Source organism: Sesamum indicum, linkage group LG3, assembly GCF_000512975.1.
Source record: "Sesamum indicum cultivar Zhongzhi No. 13 linkage group LG3, S_indicum_v1.0, whole genome shotgun sequence".
Taxonomy (NCBI): Eukaryota; Viridiplantae; Streptophyta; class Magnoliopsida; order Lamiales; family Pedaliaceae; genus Sesamum; species Sesamum indicum.
This window is the reverse complement of record NC_026147.1, coordinates 19349876-19368279: the sequence shown is the minus strand read 5'-3', so window position 1 is coordinate 19368279 and position 18404 is coordinate 19349876. Positions and strand designations below refer to the sequence as shown.

Genomic DNA, 18404 nt, shown 5'->3' with positions numbered 1-18404 from the left:
GGCTGATCTCTTTGGAATCATTTGGACGAGACGATTCGAACAGTGGTGGTTTCAGACTGTGATTCGTTCTGACGGTGGAGAAATGGCGGCAAACAACTTTTGCGCGAATTTCCGACGAAAAAATCTTCAAATTTTCATATCTCAACAAATACTTCATAAAATTTGAAATTGTTTGAGGAAAAATGTTCGTCTCATCAAGGGGAGTCGAATGATATATTTGACGATTAACAACTCAAAGTGACGATGCCGGAATTTTAAAAAGAAGTTGGCAGCGATTTATCACCAAACAAAGTAATATTGTTTTTTTAAAAATTTAGTCACCGCAGTTTAAAAAAACGGTGACTTGAACAAATTTATTTTTTTCTTTTAAAGTTAGTGGTACCGGTTTTGACATCGCGGTGCCACTCAAAATTTTAACAACTTCAATTCCACTTTATTTTTTTAATTATTCTTTTTACATTTTAAAAATAATTTCTCCTTAGTTAATATATAAGTATTTTATAATTTAAAAAATTAAATTTAGAATTCTTAATTTTAATTTTGTTCAATAAACAGATTGTGTTTTATTTTTTTTTACAATCTAATATTATTAGTAAAATTTAGGGTAATTACAACCACCCTTTTAAAATTTGATAAAATTATAAATATATTTTTATTATTTAAAAATTTATAAATACTCTCATAATTTATCATCCGTCTAATAACGATCCCATTTCGTTATATTTTCATCTAATTTAAGAATAACTGACCAAAATGCCCTTTTGAATCATAAATTATAATTTTATATATATTTTATAATTTTTTTAAATATTTTTATGAACTAATACTAAAAATTATTAATTTTACCCACCCTCAATTTTTTTTATATTTATTCTAATTTTTTTTTTAAAAAAAATCCAACAAAGATAAAATAATAATGTCAACTTCACCGTCTAGAAACTTCATAATTATTTTTCATTTGAGGAGAGGGGTACTTGTAATTTTTCAACAATAAAGAGGTATTCTTAATTTCCAGTCATAACTACATTGGCATCAAATTCATTAGGAACACTCTAAGAGCAACACACACCTAAGTTTTCCAGCTTTTTACCAGATAAAACCTCCAACACAAACTTTTACCACATCAAATATATTACAAATACTCAAAAGATCAAGAACTCTACTTGATTAACTATTCCAATTGCCAAAATTTGGACATGATTCAATGCCTTCGAAACGAGACATGTACTGAATAAGAGAAATTTTATGCTACTCATTTGAGCTGCCTAGGCGAGTCTACCAGCCATTGGACGTGTGAATGATGATGTCATAAAATGAAAAAATAACATCATCGTGTATCATCCCGGCGCAGTGGGAGTGGATATAAACTGATCCAGATATCCCAAAATTGTGGGCAAGTTCTATATCTAAGCATTCATCTAAGAACAAAAAATTGTAAGGCGGAGGAAGGAGGCAAATGAACGAGCCAGATTTCTGCAGCATCTATTCACGCGTTGTAATAGAGTGCTGACAAAAATATTAACAAGTCGCCTAGAAGAAGACCCACGATGTCAAAGACGAACTTTGGGGCAAATAATCCCCAGACCTGCATTGAATATTATGGAGGAATATTGTATTTTAGTAGCCAAACGGTATATGAATGTATTGATTCAAATGCAAGTAAAACGCTTAGGAGGATACCATCAAATGCCGCCTGTGAATTGTGACGCATAACATTGTGAATGTGACTGGTACGGCTGTGATGAATCCATAAATCAGATACACCTGAAAGACAATAGGAGATCTGTAATTTACGGCTCAGGACGCAGTAGAGAAGTTAGAAGTGAGAGTTGTTGGAAAGAAACGTACTTGACATAATCTCATTGAAAATACTTGTTTGTTCTGTCTTTGCGGATAACAGAATGCAACGAGGAGGGGAAGTCCGAATATAGGAAGAATGTGAGAGAAACCAAATGTGTCGATTGCCAGAAGGATTGCTTGACGAAAAAGGTTGAATTCATCAAATCTGAGATGGATAAGAATAGTAAGCTGATATGCAATGTCATGTTTCTTTGGCCTTGAAAGAGAAAGGCGAAGCAAGGGCCATTAGGCCCTCAAACCACAAATAAAGTGAAATAGGATGTTCTCACCCAATAAATGCGGCTGCATATCTGAGGCCATCAAAAGCACACCTGCATAAAGTAACTGGTAATTGAAAGCATCATCATAGAAAAAGAGGAAAACAGGAAAAAAAGCAAAAAACCAGTGATAGCTCATAAACCAACAGTACTAGCTTAGTCATTTCCTGAATTTACAAGATAGCTACAGCTACTAGAGCCTCCAAGAACAAATCAACGATCACAAAGAAGATCTATGACTTAAACAATGTGCTCAGACCTTGAAAATGGTGCAAAGCATCTTACCAATGACCTGTACTGAAGAACATGCAGACAGCCAGAAGGCTCCATTGGGTCACAGGAAGTACATAAGAGAGTGAAGATCTAGAAGACTCACTGCGAGTATCCTGTTCCAAGGCCATTAACCTAGTTAAGCACCAACCTACAGAGAAACAATCAAAGACAAACATATTGGTAACTGAAACAACAGAGACCTAAAATTGCCGGTCGTTATTTTTCAAGAAGAAATTATAGAGCGAAAACCCATCAAATACGGAAAAACATAAGAAATCAATGAAGGAAATGTAAAGAAAAGCTAAGGATCAAGGTTGGCTCAATTTTATTTGCAATAACAAGAAAAAATTACAAGGCAGAGCAAGCACCTCCAATTGATGATGCTAATGCAACCAAGGGACCTTGTTTTCCAGACAGAATAATGATCGTTGAACTCCAGGCAGATAACAAGGCCAACACTTTAGCAACCGTACATTCTTCCAAATTCTGAGCTCTCTCCCTAACAACCAGTTGACTTATTGCCAATAACGACAGTTGTAGAAGTCCAGCAGCATAGGTTACTCGAGGAATTATGTTTCCTTTTATCCCCTCAAGAAACGGGGGCAGACTAAACAGGCTACTATCTGAGGCCCAATGTAAAGGTATGAGCATATAATTACATAAAGTTACTGCAACCACATACTTCAAAATTCCCTGAGAGGAACAAGAAGCAGTGCTCTTGTACAGCAGACATGCAACCATAATAAGAGCTGATATAGGCAGGACTTCAGCAACATACATCCAGAGCTGAGAGTCATTGTCAATGCCCAGTGTCCTTGAAGGATCAACTTTCAAGAATAATGAATTCACAGCCTGCTTCAATTGCCCAAGTTCAATACTGATTCTGAGCATAGGAACCAAAAGACAAAGCCCAAGCGCCTGCAGGTTCCAACAAAAATTTTAGCAAATAGCTAATTGCTGCTGCTAGTTTCTATCAGCATCCACAACGAACACATCGGAAATTCAATATATTCATGAGCGATAGAAATCGCAAATGTCAAAGTACTCATAACAGAAACCTACTTCGAGTAACATTATCTTCTTTGCTATTGCACAACGTAGTTGATATATTGCAATTGTTGCCAAAAGAAAACTAGCCACTCGCCCTTCTTCTACTGCATCCCATAGTAATATGCATGAGGACAAACACCAAATAAATGAAAAAAAAGGATTAAAGATGTGTTCGTTAAGCCATGAAAGACAGTATCAGAATCAGATGGAGGACTTACAAATAAAACTGTTAGAAAGGAAACTGCAGGCACGTATCAGAACCAGAATACAAGCAAAAGTAACCCCAAAGAATTCCCTAGAATAGCGAGACAAACAAGATTGAAGTCCACATTGCTTGTCCAACCTCCTGATAAGAAATAGATGCAGATAGAGTGAACTTAACATAATGAAGAAGCCTAAACCCATCAGCTTCAAATTAAACTCAGTCCAGTTGGATCGCGCTAGAGCAGCAACACTTCCCAAAAATTTAGAGTACGCATCAAGTTGCTGTTTGACGACAGGTAAGGGTGCAAACGCCTTGTGACTTTTGTCCAGTGAAAAATTCTTTGAAGTGCTTGACCAAAGCTCCTGTGCTTCAGCATACAGCTTTGATACGTGCAGCAAGTCTTTCTCTGAAAATCCAATTAATGACAAAGATGAATAGACATCAATGTATTTCTTCACCTGCATAAGTAAATCCTGAGTTATAGAAAAAGGTGCAAGAACTTCAGATCTTCATAGTGGCTGAAGTTTATCTCCAAAACCATAGAACCAGCTCACAACTCCAGTTACAAGATATCTTAATTCTGAATCTACTTCTTGAAGGAGAATTGTAAATGTACTACTACTCAAACAAAAATGTCACAATCACATCCCCGTACAAAGAGCCTCCAAAGTCCATTTCCCAAGGATATGAAAAGCTCAGAAAGTACCAGAACCTTTCTTGGAAATGAAAATGGAAAAATCGTGCTTACTTGACTATGTTATTCCGATCACACAAGTAACTGCGAAATTTGCTCAAAGGGGGCGAAATATAAAATAGATGGGAAGACAAACTAAAAGATCACATGTTTACTCATCAAACAATAGCAAAACAAAGAGAATAAATGATCCCAAAAGCAGGTCGAAGATGATAAGGAAAACTTAATGGAAACTAGATACTATACCAGGTGGGATTGCCACCACATCACCTTCTACAATTATATTCATTTGTAACCCAGTTTTGCCTCTAAACCAAATTAATAGTTTTCTCATCGTCACTTCTGCCTCCAAATTCACAAGTTGAGATGGCTAATTACATAGGGCTAGTGAGTATGAAATGGGGGAAATTATTTAAAAAATGCAGGGAAAAAAAAATTAAGAAAATGGGGTTTTCTGAAAATGTTTAGAAAAGTAAGTGGCACCGCAGTGCCACAATTTATATTTTTTTAAAAAAAAAATTTATATGCCACCGCGGTGAACTGACCACGGTGGCTGCTTTTATTTATAAAAAAAAAATATTTAATTCGTGAATTGCAATTCACATTGTGAATTCCAATTACAATTAATATTTGTGAATTGGGCCAATTTGGCCCAATTCACAAATTATATATATATTTTTTTATAAATTAATTATATTTAATTAATTTTTAAAACTGTATCAATTTTAAAAATACAATGAAACATACAAATGTACTAGTGTTTCTTTTTCTATACAATTCTAAAAAAATACAATTCAAAATTTAAAATGCAAGTAATTCTTGTGATACTATAAATGTATAAATTATTATCTTATAAAAAAAATGAGCAATTTATTATTTTTTTTATTTTTTAGAATACAACAATTCATGAAACAATTTATTTTATATTTAAAATATATTATTTTTTAAATATAAAATAAATTACTTTATTTATTATTATATTTTAAAAAAAAAATAAAATTAAATTGCTAATTTTTTATATAAGATAATTTATAGTATCACAAGAATTACTTGTATTTTTTTCTAAATTTTGAATTCTGACCTCGAGTTTCGATCGAAGGATTCCAACACTGTCGCAAAACTTATCAGTATGGTTCATTGTATTTTTTTAGAATTGTATAGAAAAATATACACTATTAAATTTCTATGTTTCATTGTATTTTAAAAATTAATATAATTTTAAAAATTAATTAAATATAATTAATTTATTAAAAAAAATAATAAATTTGTGAATTGGGCCTATTTCACAAATATTAATTGTAATTGGAATTCACAATGTGAATTGCAATTCACAAATTAAATATATGTATATATTTTTTTTTTAAAGAAACTTTGTCACCGCGGTCAGTCATACAAATGTTTTTTTTTTAAAAATATAAATTGTGGCACTGTGGTGCCACTTACTTTTCTAAATATTTTCAAAAAACCCCATTTTCTTAATTTTTTTTTCCTGCATTTTTTAAATAATTTCCCCTATGAAATGCTACTCGTATCACTAAATACTATTGTAATACATGAACTAAATTATATGACAAGCACTAAGGATACAAGAATCATCATAATCAAATTAACTCAATGCACTTAGAGATGAATGGAACATATCACCGTATCAACGACAGATCTGAAGTCAATCTTTGGTGATAAATGAAAACATGCTCAAAATTGTTCTTCAATATAGAGGGGATCTGTTCCTGATACGGTGATAATGTTGCATTCAAGACTATGTGTCTAAGAGCTAGTACATATCATATTAGAACAGCATGAGACAGGTATAATAACTTTTTTGACAGAAATGAATTGAAATTGTTAATGCACTATTAACTACCACCTCATCTAAAAGCTTGAGTTGTAGAGTGGACACAAATTTTATTTATTTAGGTGATGTCTTCAACAGGCACTCTCATCCTAGCTGAATTCTTTTCCTTAAGCTAAGTGCATGTACTTTTTTAATGAATGGATGGTAGCAAGACCTGAACTCCTTTCTGAATACCGTTACCAACTATGAGTCCAATTGTGCTAACTAGCATTGATGTGCCATAGGACTGCACAAAGAGGCGCATGCTTTTTGTGGGCAAAAAATGGCAATTCTTGTTAACAAATTCTTCTTGATGTGATATAATAATCACTTAGCTCATAGCAACTTAATTACTGTCAGATACTTCTATGCTTAAATGAAACATATTTTACCAGTCCTTACAGTAATTGAATGACAACTATGCTTCACTTGGTGAAATTTCAAATGTTAATTTTGGGTTGTTATAAAACCTAATTACTTTAAGTCTGTGTGGACCAACTCCGTACCCAATTCAATTTGATTTTGCAGGTTCTTCTTTTTCAAATAAAACAATGTCCTAATGAGACAACTAAAACACAAAGAATGAAAAGCTGTATGCAACATTATCAAACTCTTAATAAGGAGAACATTTTTATTCTTACTGCATAGGCACCATGATGATTTATCATTTTATTGGAGAACAGAATCAACAAGTACCGCGGGAAGCAGAAACTTCATTATGTGGTGCGCATAAGCTAGAGGAGAACATGGTGCTATTCTCTTGTTATGGAAGAAAAAAAAAAAGATATTATCTTAATCAGAAAATGCCAGGCCTTTATACCAAAAAGAGGTAAAAATATAAGGAAACAAGAAAAGATGTACCTGCCAAGAATTAATACAGAGGACATTGACATAGTATTGCATCCAATTTTCAACTTCCAATGGACTGCTATCATCACCAGTGGTTGACTTTTCCTGATTCAATGTTCCACCAGCTAAGGAAAAGAGTTGAGAATTAACACGCCCAATACTGAAAATAGATGAGCATCATTAGAATTTCTTCACCCAAAAGACAAAATAAAAAAAATACAAAGCACAACAGTGCTCTAGAGAGCCAGTGGCATGCAGTTTTTTCCCATGAAGGATCTTTGCACGGAGGAAAAAAATGTGAAGCCCAATTTACAGAACGGATAGCCAAGAATTTTCTTAGATCAGAGTAGTCGAGAAGCATCAAGCAATGAACACCACAGAAACCAAGTGCGGCAAACTCAATTGATCATTACAGATTTGTGAAATGCCTCATCATAGTCCAGTTGTCTTGCATTATTGGCATTAATCACAAGCCATCCTCAATGCTCATCATGAGCATAAACTCATGCAATAAGCAATTGTCTTTTTTTTTTCTTTTCTTTTTATGTTAGGCTATTGTATTAGATTAACATTTTAAAAATAAATGTTGGTGAGAAACTGTAGGATCTCCATGATAACTATCAACAACATATAGGTAGGAGATGGAAAGGAAGAAGTACATGAACAAAAAGATGTCACTTTCTCCAATCTCAAAAATAATCTTTCCTTCTCCTGTTTCCATCAACTGGATGCAGAGCAGAAGGGAACACCACATTGGGAATGGGAGAAGATGGTATGACTTGGATGTTAGGCTCAGAATATGCACAAGTAGAGCAGCATTTATCAAATCTCTGAGTTATGTGCTTATATTTGAGAGTGGAAGTGGATTTAGAAGGGACAATAACTAGTGTGCAATGCCTAGTTTATTATCAATTATACAGACTGTATGAACTAAGTAGGCAAATTTGACCCAAAAGGGATTGATATGACCTGAGAAGTCGAAATCTTTGATCTTTAAAGACTCAAGAAATATTTTCTTCTTTTACACTCCCTTTTCCATCAAAGGGGAAACAACAAAGACTGCCAAATGAGATTCTAGACACCACCTTCCAACCATGTTTGGCTTCAAAGTACTTTTAGATCAATAGTTTTTCCAATACCGACTTCCAACCATGTTTTGCTTGAAAAATAATTTTAGACCAACAGTTTTTCCAATTGAAACTGACATGGACGGTTCTTTTTTATATAATCCACCATCCAAGTTATGTTGTTGTAATTTGTTACCCCCAGTTCTGGCAGTAGCATATCAGAATCTGAAAATTTGTTCCAGTTCTTGAACCACCCACATACTGGACTTAGTGTTCTAAACACAATTGTCTTGCATAACTTAATTTTCAATTTTATCCCAGGATCAACCTTACATCATGCATCCCTATTCTTCTATTCCGTGGTTCAACTGTTGGCATATATATTTTACTCAACTGGTAGCCAAAGAGAAGCTCCTTTACAGTGTAATTTTTACAGCTGATAGGTAGCCAACTCCAACAGCAATAAATGAAAGCTAAGCACTTTAGTGTTACAGTAATTCTTGACTAAAATACCTAAAAGTTAGTCAAATACCAATAACTACATTAGTTTGACACTCTGGGTACGTGTTCGGACCATAGGGCATGATAAAATGCTTATTAATATATATTCTTTTATTGAAATGAGTACTGGTATCGAGATAACAAAAACATGTTTCATCTCCACGAATATCTAGATATATTATTTTATGGAAATGAGTACCGGTTTCTCCTTCCCTATTCTCATATTTAAGTAGATTATAAGACCATCCTCATTTAGCTTATTACTTTCATGAATGGGATGTTGTCTCCGAGGTCAGAATCCCTTTTCCTACAAATCCCATGGTGCTTTTGCACAAGTTCACATAATATGGCTTAAGTGATCTGTTTCTGACCATGATGCTCAAAAGCGCAATATGGCTTGGAGTCTTGGACCTTCAGAAGTTGAACCTTTGATCTAAAATAAACAAGTTTCCTTCGACAAACATTTAGCTAAAGATGTTTATATGAAAGAAAAATCTATCTTCTCGTATATTTTTTGTTTCTTATTATAATTAAAGCAAAATATATACTCTAACAATTTCATTTCTCGACAAAGCAGTTCGGATGGTTCCTGAAAGTGAAAGATGATATGTTTTCCTCAAAAGGCTACACAAGCATGTCATTCTTTTAAAAAGAAAATGGGGGAAAATATCAGGGAAGAAGAATAAGATAAAGAAAAAGCCTTCAAAGGGTTCTTGTACTATGTACCTCCCAAAGGGAAAGGGAAGACCAAGCAGGGCGGACACAGTGGCAGCGAAATCAAGCTGCGAAGATAGGCTGGATTGAGTGGATTTCCAGAAAATCTCATGTTTAGAAAATCTAGAGCATCCAGTGGTGAGTCAAATTAACAGACCTGTGGAATAGAGTTAATGCAAATCCTCCTCCCATGCTGTGCATAACAACAGATCATATAGATAAGAAGGATGCCATATACTTGATGATAAGATGTTCACAAACATTGGTAATCAATATAGAACAAAGGCAAAAACATATTGTGCATCCAAAACATCTTATTGTAAGAGTTTGAAGAAAAGAATGACCAATGGACGTATTGACATCTATCATGATATTTGACTAGGATGTTTGGACCGACTTAATTAGAGAAAAGCATGTGAACGAAAGACCAACTTTTTATGCACTATATTTTTGTAGAAACAGAAAAACCCTAAAAAAGTGTAGACAGTGGCTAACATATTGTGTTGAAACTCATAAAATATCAGTGAGGTGAGATAACGTTCATACATCCTCTTCTTTTCTGTTCGACTGGTTGGTCAAGAATAATATTGGAGATGAAAGTTCTTTTCTTATTTTCTGAAACTGGGCAAGTGTTTCCTCCTTTAAGAGAGCAAAGAATCAAAAGGCCACCTTTATCTCGTTCAAAGAGAAAAACCACAGGGACATGGAGTTAAGTGGAGGGTTGTGTAGAACAATGATCTACGGGAACGTAGTATTTTTCTCCTTTTTGGTCTTATGTAGCTTTTTTGGTACTTCAAACTATTCCCGACACCCAAATTTTTTTTTCATAAGCTGATTACATGCATTCTATCAGTGTTGTGATATGATCAGTGGGCATACCATATCCAACTTGCAAGACGAGCTATCAGCTGCAGCAGGTGGTGGGAGCGGAGGCTTCTTTAAACTCAATGCAAAAATTGCTGTTTCCACCTACATAACATGCTTGTTGGTAAAAGTTGTTACAGCTATAATATATTCCTGGAAGAACTAAAGAGAGGCGGTACCTCCTCCGCAGCACCTCCCCCATGATCCCCATTGATGGTTTGCCCATGATCTCCCATAACAAGAAGCATTGTATTTTCATGTAAACCCCCAGGTCCACTTTGGCTCTCAAGCACTGAGACAACTTTCTGGAGTATTAGAAAAGTGACATGTCATTATAATAAAAGAAGAAAGAATTTTGCATACAAGGACTGTTTTACACAAAAATTCAGAATACATAAGGAGCATGCCTTATCCAAAATGATAGAGTAAAATCAGAAAAGGGGAAGCTGTTATTGGCATTTCTCCCACGGATCTAGTTGCTACTCTGTATTGGCAGAAGATTAAGTACCTCTATAATTTCATTGTACTGCTCCAATTTTTGTATCATTGGGGTAGAGTCGACACCAAATATATGGCCAGCATGATCCTGTGTCATATATACAAAATAAAAAACAAAAATTTTCCTGTTGCAACATATGCAATCAAATGCTGAGATTACAAGTTATTACATAAAAATGCTTTGGTATAATACATATACATACATATATATATATGCATGCCAAACAAGGTCTGGAAATAATGTCGGTCGGAAAAAGTGAATAGAGACAACAAAAGGTGGCACATCCTAAAACCTAATCAATCCACCTAATTGAGAAAGAAGAAAATATAAGTGCCATAAATGGAATTCAGTTGAACATGGTCTCCAACAGTTGAAGTGCCTCAGAAGTAAGCACCCAATGATATCAGGAGCAAATTCATACCAATTAACTAAGCCCCTGAATTCTACAAAATTCTGTTACTGCTACTGGCTTGATTTTTAACATACAGTAAAAACTGAATGTCCTCCACTCAAATCAAATTTTACAAGTTTGGCATTGGAAGTTTAGCTCATTTTTTTCTCAAACGAAACCATTTATAAAGATCAGGAGCCATTTTTCATGTACATACGGCCCTAAATGTTCTGGAACAGATGATAACTGGAGCTTTGACTTTGAGAGCAAATGTCTCTAGGACTGCTTTGCTTATCTTTGAATATCTTTACTAGTTTACCCTTCCAATTTGCAGATGCAGTACCCACTTCTACTTTTGGTACCCTTGAAGGTTTCTGACTCTCTCCTATATTTGGTTGGGCAAACTTCTATGACCGGTGGAAGCTGTTGAGGTGAGTTAAAAGGAACACATCCCTGCGTCCCAATAGTTCAATTGGAAATAGAACGGCAATATATTTATCCAAATCACAAACATGTTTTCTGCTTCATGAAGTAAAAGTACATGGTCTAAATAGCAAAAGGATGTCCTCATCAACTATGCTTTTAACAGCACCGACACTAGAAGAATGTTTAGCATGTGTTTTGGCCACTGGAATTCAGCAAGCAAATACTAATATCGATTTCTCCATTGCAAAGTCCAAAAATGGATGGTGGGACTTAGACGTGTTTCAAATCATGAATTTGATCAAAATCAGTACATCCAGAAAAATGTTGACTAGAGAAGCAGAAACATTTCTATTACTGATATGCACAATAGTGATCTTGATGTCATCAGAAACTCGGAGTGACGACTGAGATTGAAGAAATACAAGATATTTCTACAAGTTAACAGTTGAATATTATTTAGAGGGGTTATATGGAATCAACATTAAGCATAAAAATGTGACTTTGAGCAACTGTTTCTTAAGCTTGCAACTCTTAACCGAAAAGGGATTTCACATGTCAACTAAAATTAGTATGACAAGCTGGAAGATTTGATTTGAAGACATGATATGGTGGAAGAAATGGTCCTATGTGACTTCTTGCAAGGATATCAGAATTTTTAGGGACATCACTATATTATTGCTGCCGATAAAAATTCCTGGCTTAACTGCTACATTATGTTCAAGCGCTGAATATGGCTCAGTGTTGTTTCTTTTCACATAAGCAGTCCAAAATATGCAGCCCCACAATTCCTTAGAAAACCGCCAAGAGTGAGGACTGAACATTGGGTGCACATTTCAACTTGTAGCAAACAAGAAAAGAAAAGGATGATATGCTAACAATATTCATCCTTTGCTATATGAAAACCCAGTGCTGTAATCTGATGTTGATGACTATTCAGGCTACTGTAGCTTTCCTGGAAGGTTTCCTTTGATGCCAATATTCATTTAAGAGATATATAAAATTATAATTAAAAAAATAAGTATTTTCATATTTATTTCAATATTAATCGAGTTTTTTGCCACCATAGGTAGCAGATATGGCTCATTCCCTACAACTGGTCTCTGATTTTTCCAAACTCAGTTGAATATTTTCAAACAGTTGGATGTTCATATTTTCCCAAAAAGCAGACAAGCGAAAACATCCACTATTTCTCAGCACGGCTGAAGAAAGGTAAGTGCAATCAATCTCACGGGAGACAATAAAACAAGGAAACAGAGAAAAGTAAAAATAACAACAATAGTAATGATTATGATGATGATGACAAGAATAATAATAAGATAAGGCTTACAACACCCAGAAAATGTGCTATTAGCACATCCCAATCTTCTTCATACAGAGTGGGGAATAAGTTCATGATGCATCCGTTGTCTACCTGGACAAGAAAATTTCATGGAGAATTCAAGATCCAAGGAAAACAAAAAAAAATATGTGAAAACATTAGGAATTTCAGATAAAAGACCAACTTTATAGACAGGTATATCTCATCGTGATAACAATTATAAAGAACATATTTGAAAAGAAAGGCATACCGTATCAAGGTCTTTGACATTGAAAGACGGGAAGGGATAAGATCTGACGAAATGATGTGGAAACAATTGCAACCATGTGTCATCCCCCATCATCACCACCCGCTTTCCATTTTGAACCAACTATAAGCAAGATTATGAGTTATAATGTATCAAGAACCAACAGCAACAAGAAGAAGAAAACTAAACACCGGAAACTTTAAACACATTAACTAAGTATTAATAAGAAATAGGAGCAGACCTGATGTATCAAGTTATCTTCAACAATTGCTGGAGCACCAAAGCTGTTTCCTACATCAATGAACGTGGGAAGCCCACCAGTAGTCAGACCCTGCAAGAGAGTTTTATTAATTTATGGCACAAACATGCATCTAAAGTTAATTGAGGAAAACTGGATATCAATACTTTTGCTTAATGTATCAAATCAGGAGGTTTCCAATCTATATATGCAGTCCTCGACACAAACTTATGATTCGTGAACTGTTGTATAATAACCACATGGGACAAACATTATAAGTCTTAAGATAAGCAGCAAGCTTGCAAACAAGTAATGAAGGGATTCAGTTTCCAATGGAACATGAGACAGTAAAGACACTATTACAGCTTTGTTTGACTGAAGAGAGTCACATGGAGTGAAGAAAGCAAACAACCAATCTACTTCAATGTATGACATTCACACCGCTAGTGCTTCCATGACCAAGAATGAAGCTCCTGTACTGTATATTCAAGGAAACTCAGTAATACATTGGAGATTTTGTGGTTACTTTTGTTGTCAATGATTCTTTGGCTGGGTTTTTCTGAGCATTCTGCAGCTTTAAAATTTCATATTGATTGCAAAGAAGTTACAAATCAATCCAATATCATAAGCCAACACGTCTCCGAAAAAAAAAAAACAGTTTAGGCAGGCAACTACATCTTGCACAAGGGCAAAGGCAATCTTATCGTGCGTAACACACAGCAATCCTCTCTCACTGTCACCCATTTCATTAATCATCTTCTCCAACTCAGTCGACAGTTAGCAATTAGAATCCAGATGGTATAATTATACCTCCCAAGCATGCAGTACAATTTCATCTTCCAAAATATCACCCTCCACTAGAGGCAGGTCAACAAGTACCCATATATGCCAACACACAACTGAAAGAGGCCCAAATATAATAGTCCAGCACATTATAAATCTTTATCAGAGCAACACGTGCCAGCTAAGGTCTATAAGAGGAGTTCTCAGAGATTAGTTATTAGTTTGCTCAACCAAGCCGCCCATGTATCAATCTTCTTGATGTTTTATTCATGTGTCAAGAAAAATAAGAGAATAAATTTTTATGACTAGGAAAAACAGAATTTGGTGGGCTATATACATTAAGGGTAAATTACATGTAGACTACATGAGGTTTTCCCTAATTACAAATAACTAACAATTAGATTGAAACAATTAAAATTACCTTGAGATTTGTAATGCATTACAGGGTCAGTTGGAATAGTAAGGAAATATCCTCACTTTTTCCAACTGAAAAAAAAGAAAAAAGAAAAAGACATAAATAAACTTTAAGGAAATGATTAAAAGGCTCAACAAATGTGTTAATACCAGATGGAATTTTTGCCACTATCTCAATCATTCTCCTCTCGGTTTATTTCACTGGACAAAAGCACTCCAATTCTGGCTCCAAATCTCGTGAAGGACTGTTGGACAGAAGAGGCTATGTCCATCCTAACATTGTCCCGGCGGTTTTTCACTCGTTTGGAGCTTTTAGTTGGATCTAATTTCAACAAACATCAGAATAAACTCAAACCATCTGCAGTGTTGTTGATATCGGCTCAGTCTAAGCCGCCATTATCGCTTTCATCACCACTGATGGTTGTGCCTCTACCCCACTGTAAGCCACTGACATCCGCAATGGTTTTACTAGTTCTTTGCCTCAGATGCGTCCCAGGCCGTAGCCAAATATGGATGAGTCCTACTTCAGGAGAAATTATTTAGTGTCGGTGGACAAGTTACCATAACGGAGGATGAATTGGGTGTGGAGGAAGACAATGGAGAATTGGGGAGGAAGCAAAAGGGAGCAAGAGAAATACAGCTAGTCTTTACTCGTCTTCCCCATATTTCTCTCATAGATTAGACGGTAAAATTTCTCAAGTGATAGAATGTGTGAGTCTAAGGGTGGATGCTCTTATACATTGAGAATTGGAGGTTGGAGGACCAAGTGGAAGGGCATTTTGCATTGTCACTTGCCAAATCGAAGTTCAGCCCTTGAATGTTAAGACATGTGCTTAAGGTCAAAGAAGACATAGCTTGCTTTGCAATGATTAAGTGGTCCATGCTCTTCAGTTCAAATGAATTGAAGTTGCATAACTTGGAATTTTGATTTTGATTAAATTCAAATGGATTAGGAGTTCCATTTTCATTAGAATACAAAGTGCTTCATAGAGAAGACATGTAACGAATTGTAAGGAATGCTTAAAATTAGCATCTAAATATATAGAAAAATGCCAAACAGCTAAAGAAGTTTAGCTTGTAAAGTAGATTAAAATATAACATGTAACTACCTACATTTTGTAAAGTATTATATTTAGGTCAAAAGGGTATTTTCTCCAGTAAAAATGGTCACATGAAAGTAAAATCAATTCCCTTTGCTTGGAAGGGTAATTTACACACAAATTCTACCAGAACCCTATTAGGAATAAGATATAAGTAAGATGGAGCGAACCTCAAGGGAGGTAATTGTAATTTCTGGTCTAACAAAGATTTATTTGTAATTAGGACAAACCTTAGGGGTGTGGATGTAATCTACCTATATTTAATTGGCATGGATACATGGAACTGTGTCAACCGACAACCTTTGGTACAAACTCCATGTTTTATTTTAACGAATACCACCTAAACTAGTTGATTAACCTTATAGATCCTACTCCAATGTCAGACCAAAACCCATGGAAAGACACAAAGGTAAGGAGGGCATATAGACACACGAAATGCTAGGGCCTAGAGAGGAAGTTACTCCATGAGAATCACTAGATGAACAACTAGTGCTCCATATTGGACCCTAGCTTTTCACTAGATTTCAAAGTATTGAGCAATCCTTGTTCAATTAGCAATTCTGGATGCAATCTATTTTAACAAATACACGGAATTACTTTCTTCATATACTGAAACTTCCTAATGTAATCTTATTAGCATACAGAAATAGCCTACAAAGATTAGCAATGGTGCCTTTGTCTGTTACACTGAACTAATATAACTCATGAAGATCCTATAACTATAAGCGAGATTACTTTCTTTATATACTTAGATGTTCTGATATATTCTTATTCCTTAGCATATTTATGCAACCTATGAGATTCCGAATGGATTGAAGATGCACAGACACTAAATGCTAAGGCCTGTATTCAAATTAAGTCTTGTTAACCAAGCAACGAGGAGTCAATAGTTTGATCCTAGCCTTTGGTCAGCATTCGCAAAAAGCATTGAGCAGTTGCTCTTCAGTTTACAATTCTGGAAATACGCAGAATTACTTTCTTCATATACTGACACCTCCTAATATATCCTTATTACTTCACATACAAACATAACCTATGAAGACTCACACTAGTTCTCAGGAAGTATTGAACTCAATATAACAAAAACATGAGATGCTAGGGCCTAAACACCAAAATCTTACTAAGGATATTCAACCGACATTAGCAACAGTTTCTTTGTCTGTATTCTTTTCCGCTGCAATAGTGAATCACACTCAAGCCATTTTAACTTTTGCAAGTAGTTTTTGAACATGAGCAATTATTTGATCAAGCTCAAAGAGCAAGTTTGAGCACCCAATTCCAATATGACTTTCCTCACTCTAATCCAGACAAGAGACATGGAAAAATGCAATATAAGTTTATTTTGTTCCACATCTTATGACAGAGATGGTCTCTTCAAAGTCTAGGAGATCAAAGTTTGACTAATGCTCCTCTATTCTATGGTGTCTAAGTAGATTTTCATTGATTTTATATGGAAAAGTTCAATATTTATGAGCAACTACTATACCTACTGGAAAAGAGGACGCTGAAATTTCAATAACCTGATAAAGTACATGAAAGGTTGAAGTAGCCTCATCAAGTGAAGCATTCAAAGAAGATGCCCTGGAACGCCTGTAGAAAAATATGCAAGTCCACTTACTGCTTATGGAAAGAGTAACAAAATATTCACCTTTAGACGCTGCAAACTGGTGGTAGGGGGATCCGCTATAGCTTTGAAAATTCCAGCTGTAGATTGATTCTGACTAGCGAATTTGTGTATTGCTTGTAACTTATCCATCCATGGTTTCTTCTCTAGAAGAAATAACAGATATATTTAAGAGAACTGAAAATAGAAGATGAAGCAGTTGGACAAGACTACTCAAAAGCTACATATGCAAGTAAAAATGCATATTAATGTAGAGCATCAAATGAAAAGAAAACTAATTCAACGAATCAAAGTTACTTGCCTGCAAAAAATGCACTTGGAGCAACAAAATCAAACCTACAAAAAGAATAAATTATAAACACTCAATATAGACATAACCACAAACAGACCAACTAAAAGGTAAAATATTGCCAGAGACTAAATGCAAAAACTGGCCAACCTTAGAGCATCTAGAACAATGATAACAAGACGATCAACAGCCGGTTTGGTCCAACAACTTCCGTTGGCATTTTGATCAGGAGGAGGAGGGAAGCAGGGAGAGTCCGCAACATCGTTGCATTGACTATATTGGGAAAGCTCAGAGCGGGTGAGAAGGAAACCCCTAGTGAAAAGCAAAATGGACAAGCTGTGAAGCAGCATTATTCCCAGGGAAACTGCGATAGCCCATTTCCACCCACCCAAGTCCCCATTCCTCCCGGAAGCCCATTTTGCCGGCATTCCCATTTCAGCTCTTCCAAAACTATATAAAAAATAAAATAAAAGACAAAATTCAGACTCTAACAACGTTAATTTCGACAGCGTTTCGGTGATAAGTTCATCCACACGCAACCTGGTGAGCAATCTTCAATACAACGTGAAAGGGACTTCCTGAAAAATGAAACAGTACGCCTCTTGATCCAAGTACTATGATCATCAGCAAAATCGATGATATAGAATAGAATGAATCTGACTTGCAATTCTGGCTGTTCCGCGGCGTGGGTATGACTCACCGGCGTGGCGGCGGAACTGCGGCGGAGAGGTGGCGACGACCTGGTACAGACAGAACGATTGACGTACGGAAAATACTTACAACCCGAGTTCTAAATTCCCAATTAAGTCCTCTGAAAAAAAAAATTCCCAATTAAATTAAACCGCTCTAAAAATATAAAATTATATTTTTCTTGAAAAAAATTTAAGTTTATATTTACCATCTTTTC

At 35.2% G+C, this 18404-nt stretch overlaps 1 protein-coding gene across 3 annotated transcripts; it reads right to left on the bottom strand.

The window, feature by feature from the left end:
* LOC105158836 (GPI ethanolamine phosphate transferase 3) lies at positions 1151 to 18293 on the bottom strand. Of its 3 annotated transcripts, none has more exons than XM_011075723.2 (22): positions 18159 to 18292; positions 18038 to 18075; positions 17648 to 17947; positions 17510 to 17544; positions 17233 to 17354; positions 13291 to 13380; positions 13053 to 13172; positions 12812 to 12895; positions 10677 to 10754; positions 10348 to 10473; positions 10184 to 10273; positions 9462 to 9497; positions 9317 to 9372; positions 7035 to 7182; positions 3659 to 4103; positions 3453 to 3544; positions 2759 to 3308; positions 2403 to 2538; positions 2130 to 2171; positions 1849 to 2005; positions 1681 to 1764; positions 1151 to 1585 (listed from the first exon to the last, which is right to left on the bottom strand). In XM_011075723.2, the coding sequence occupies exons 3-22, from the start codon at positions 17929 to 17931 to the stop codon at positions 1487 to 1489; spliced, it is 2874 nt and encodes a 957-aa protein (XP_011074025.1). In that variant the 5' UTR covers positions 17932 to 17947; positions 18038 to 18075; positions 18159 to 18292; the 3' UTR covers positions 1151 to 1486. The 3 variants fall into 3 exon arrangements, 2 of the variants coding, with proteins under 2 accessions (XP_011074025.1, XP_011074026.1); XM_011075724.2 differs by having other exon boundaries at positions 18198 to 18292; XR_002286826.1 differs by lacking the exons at positions 1151 to 1585; positions 1681 to 1764 and having other exon boundaries at positions 1906 to 2005; positions 2403 to 2503; positions 18038 to 18293.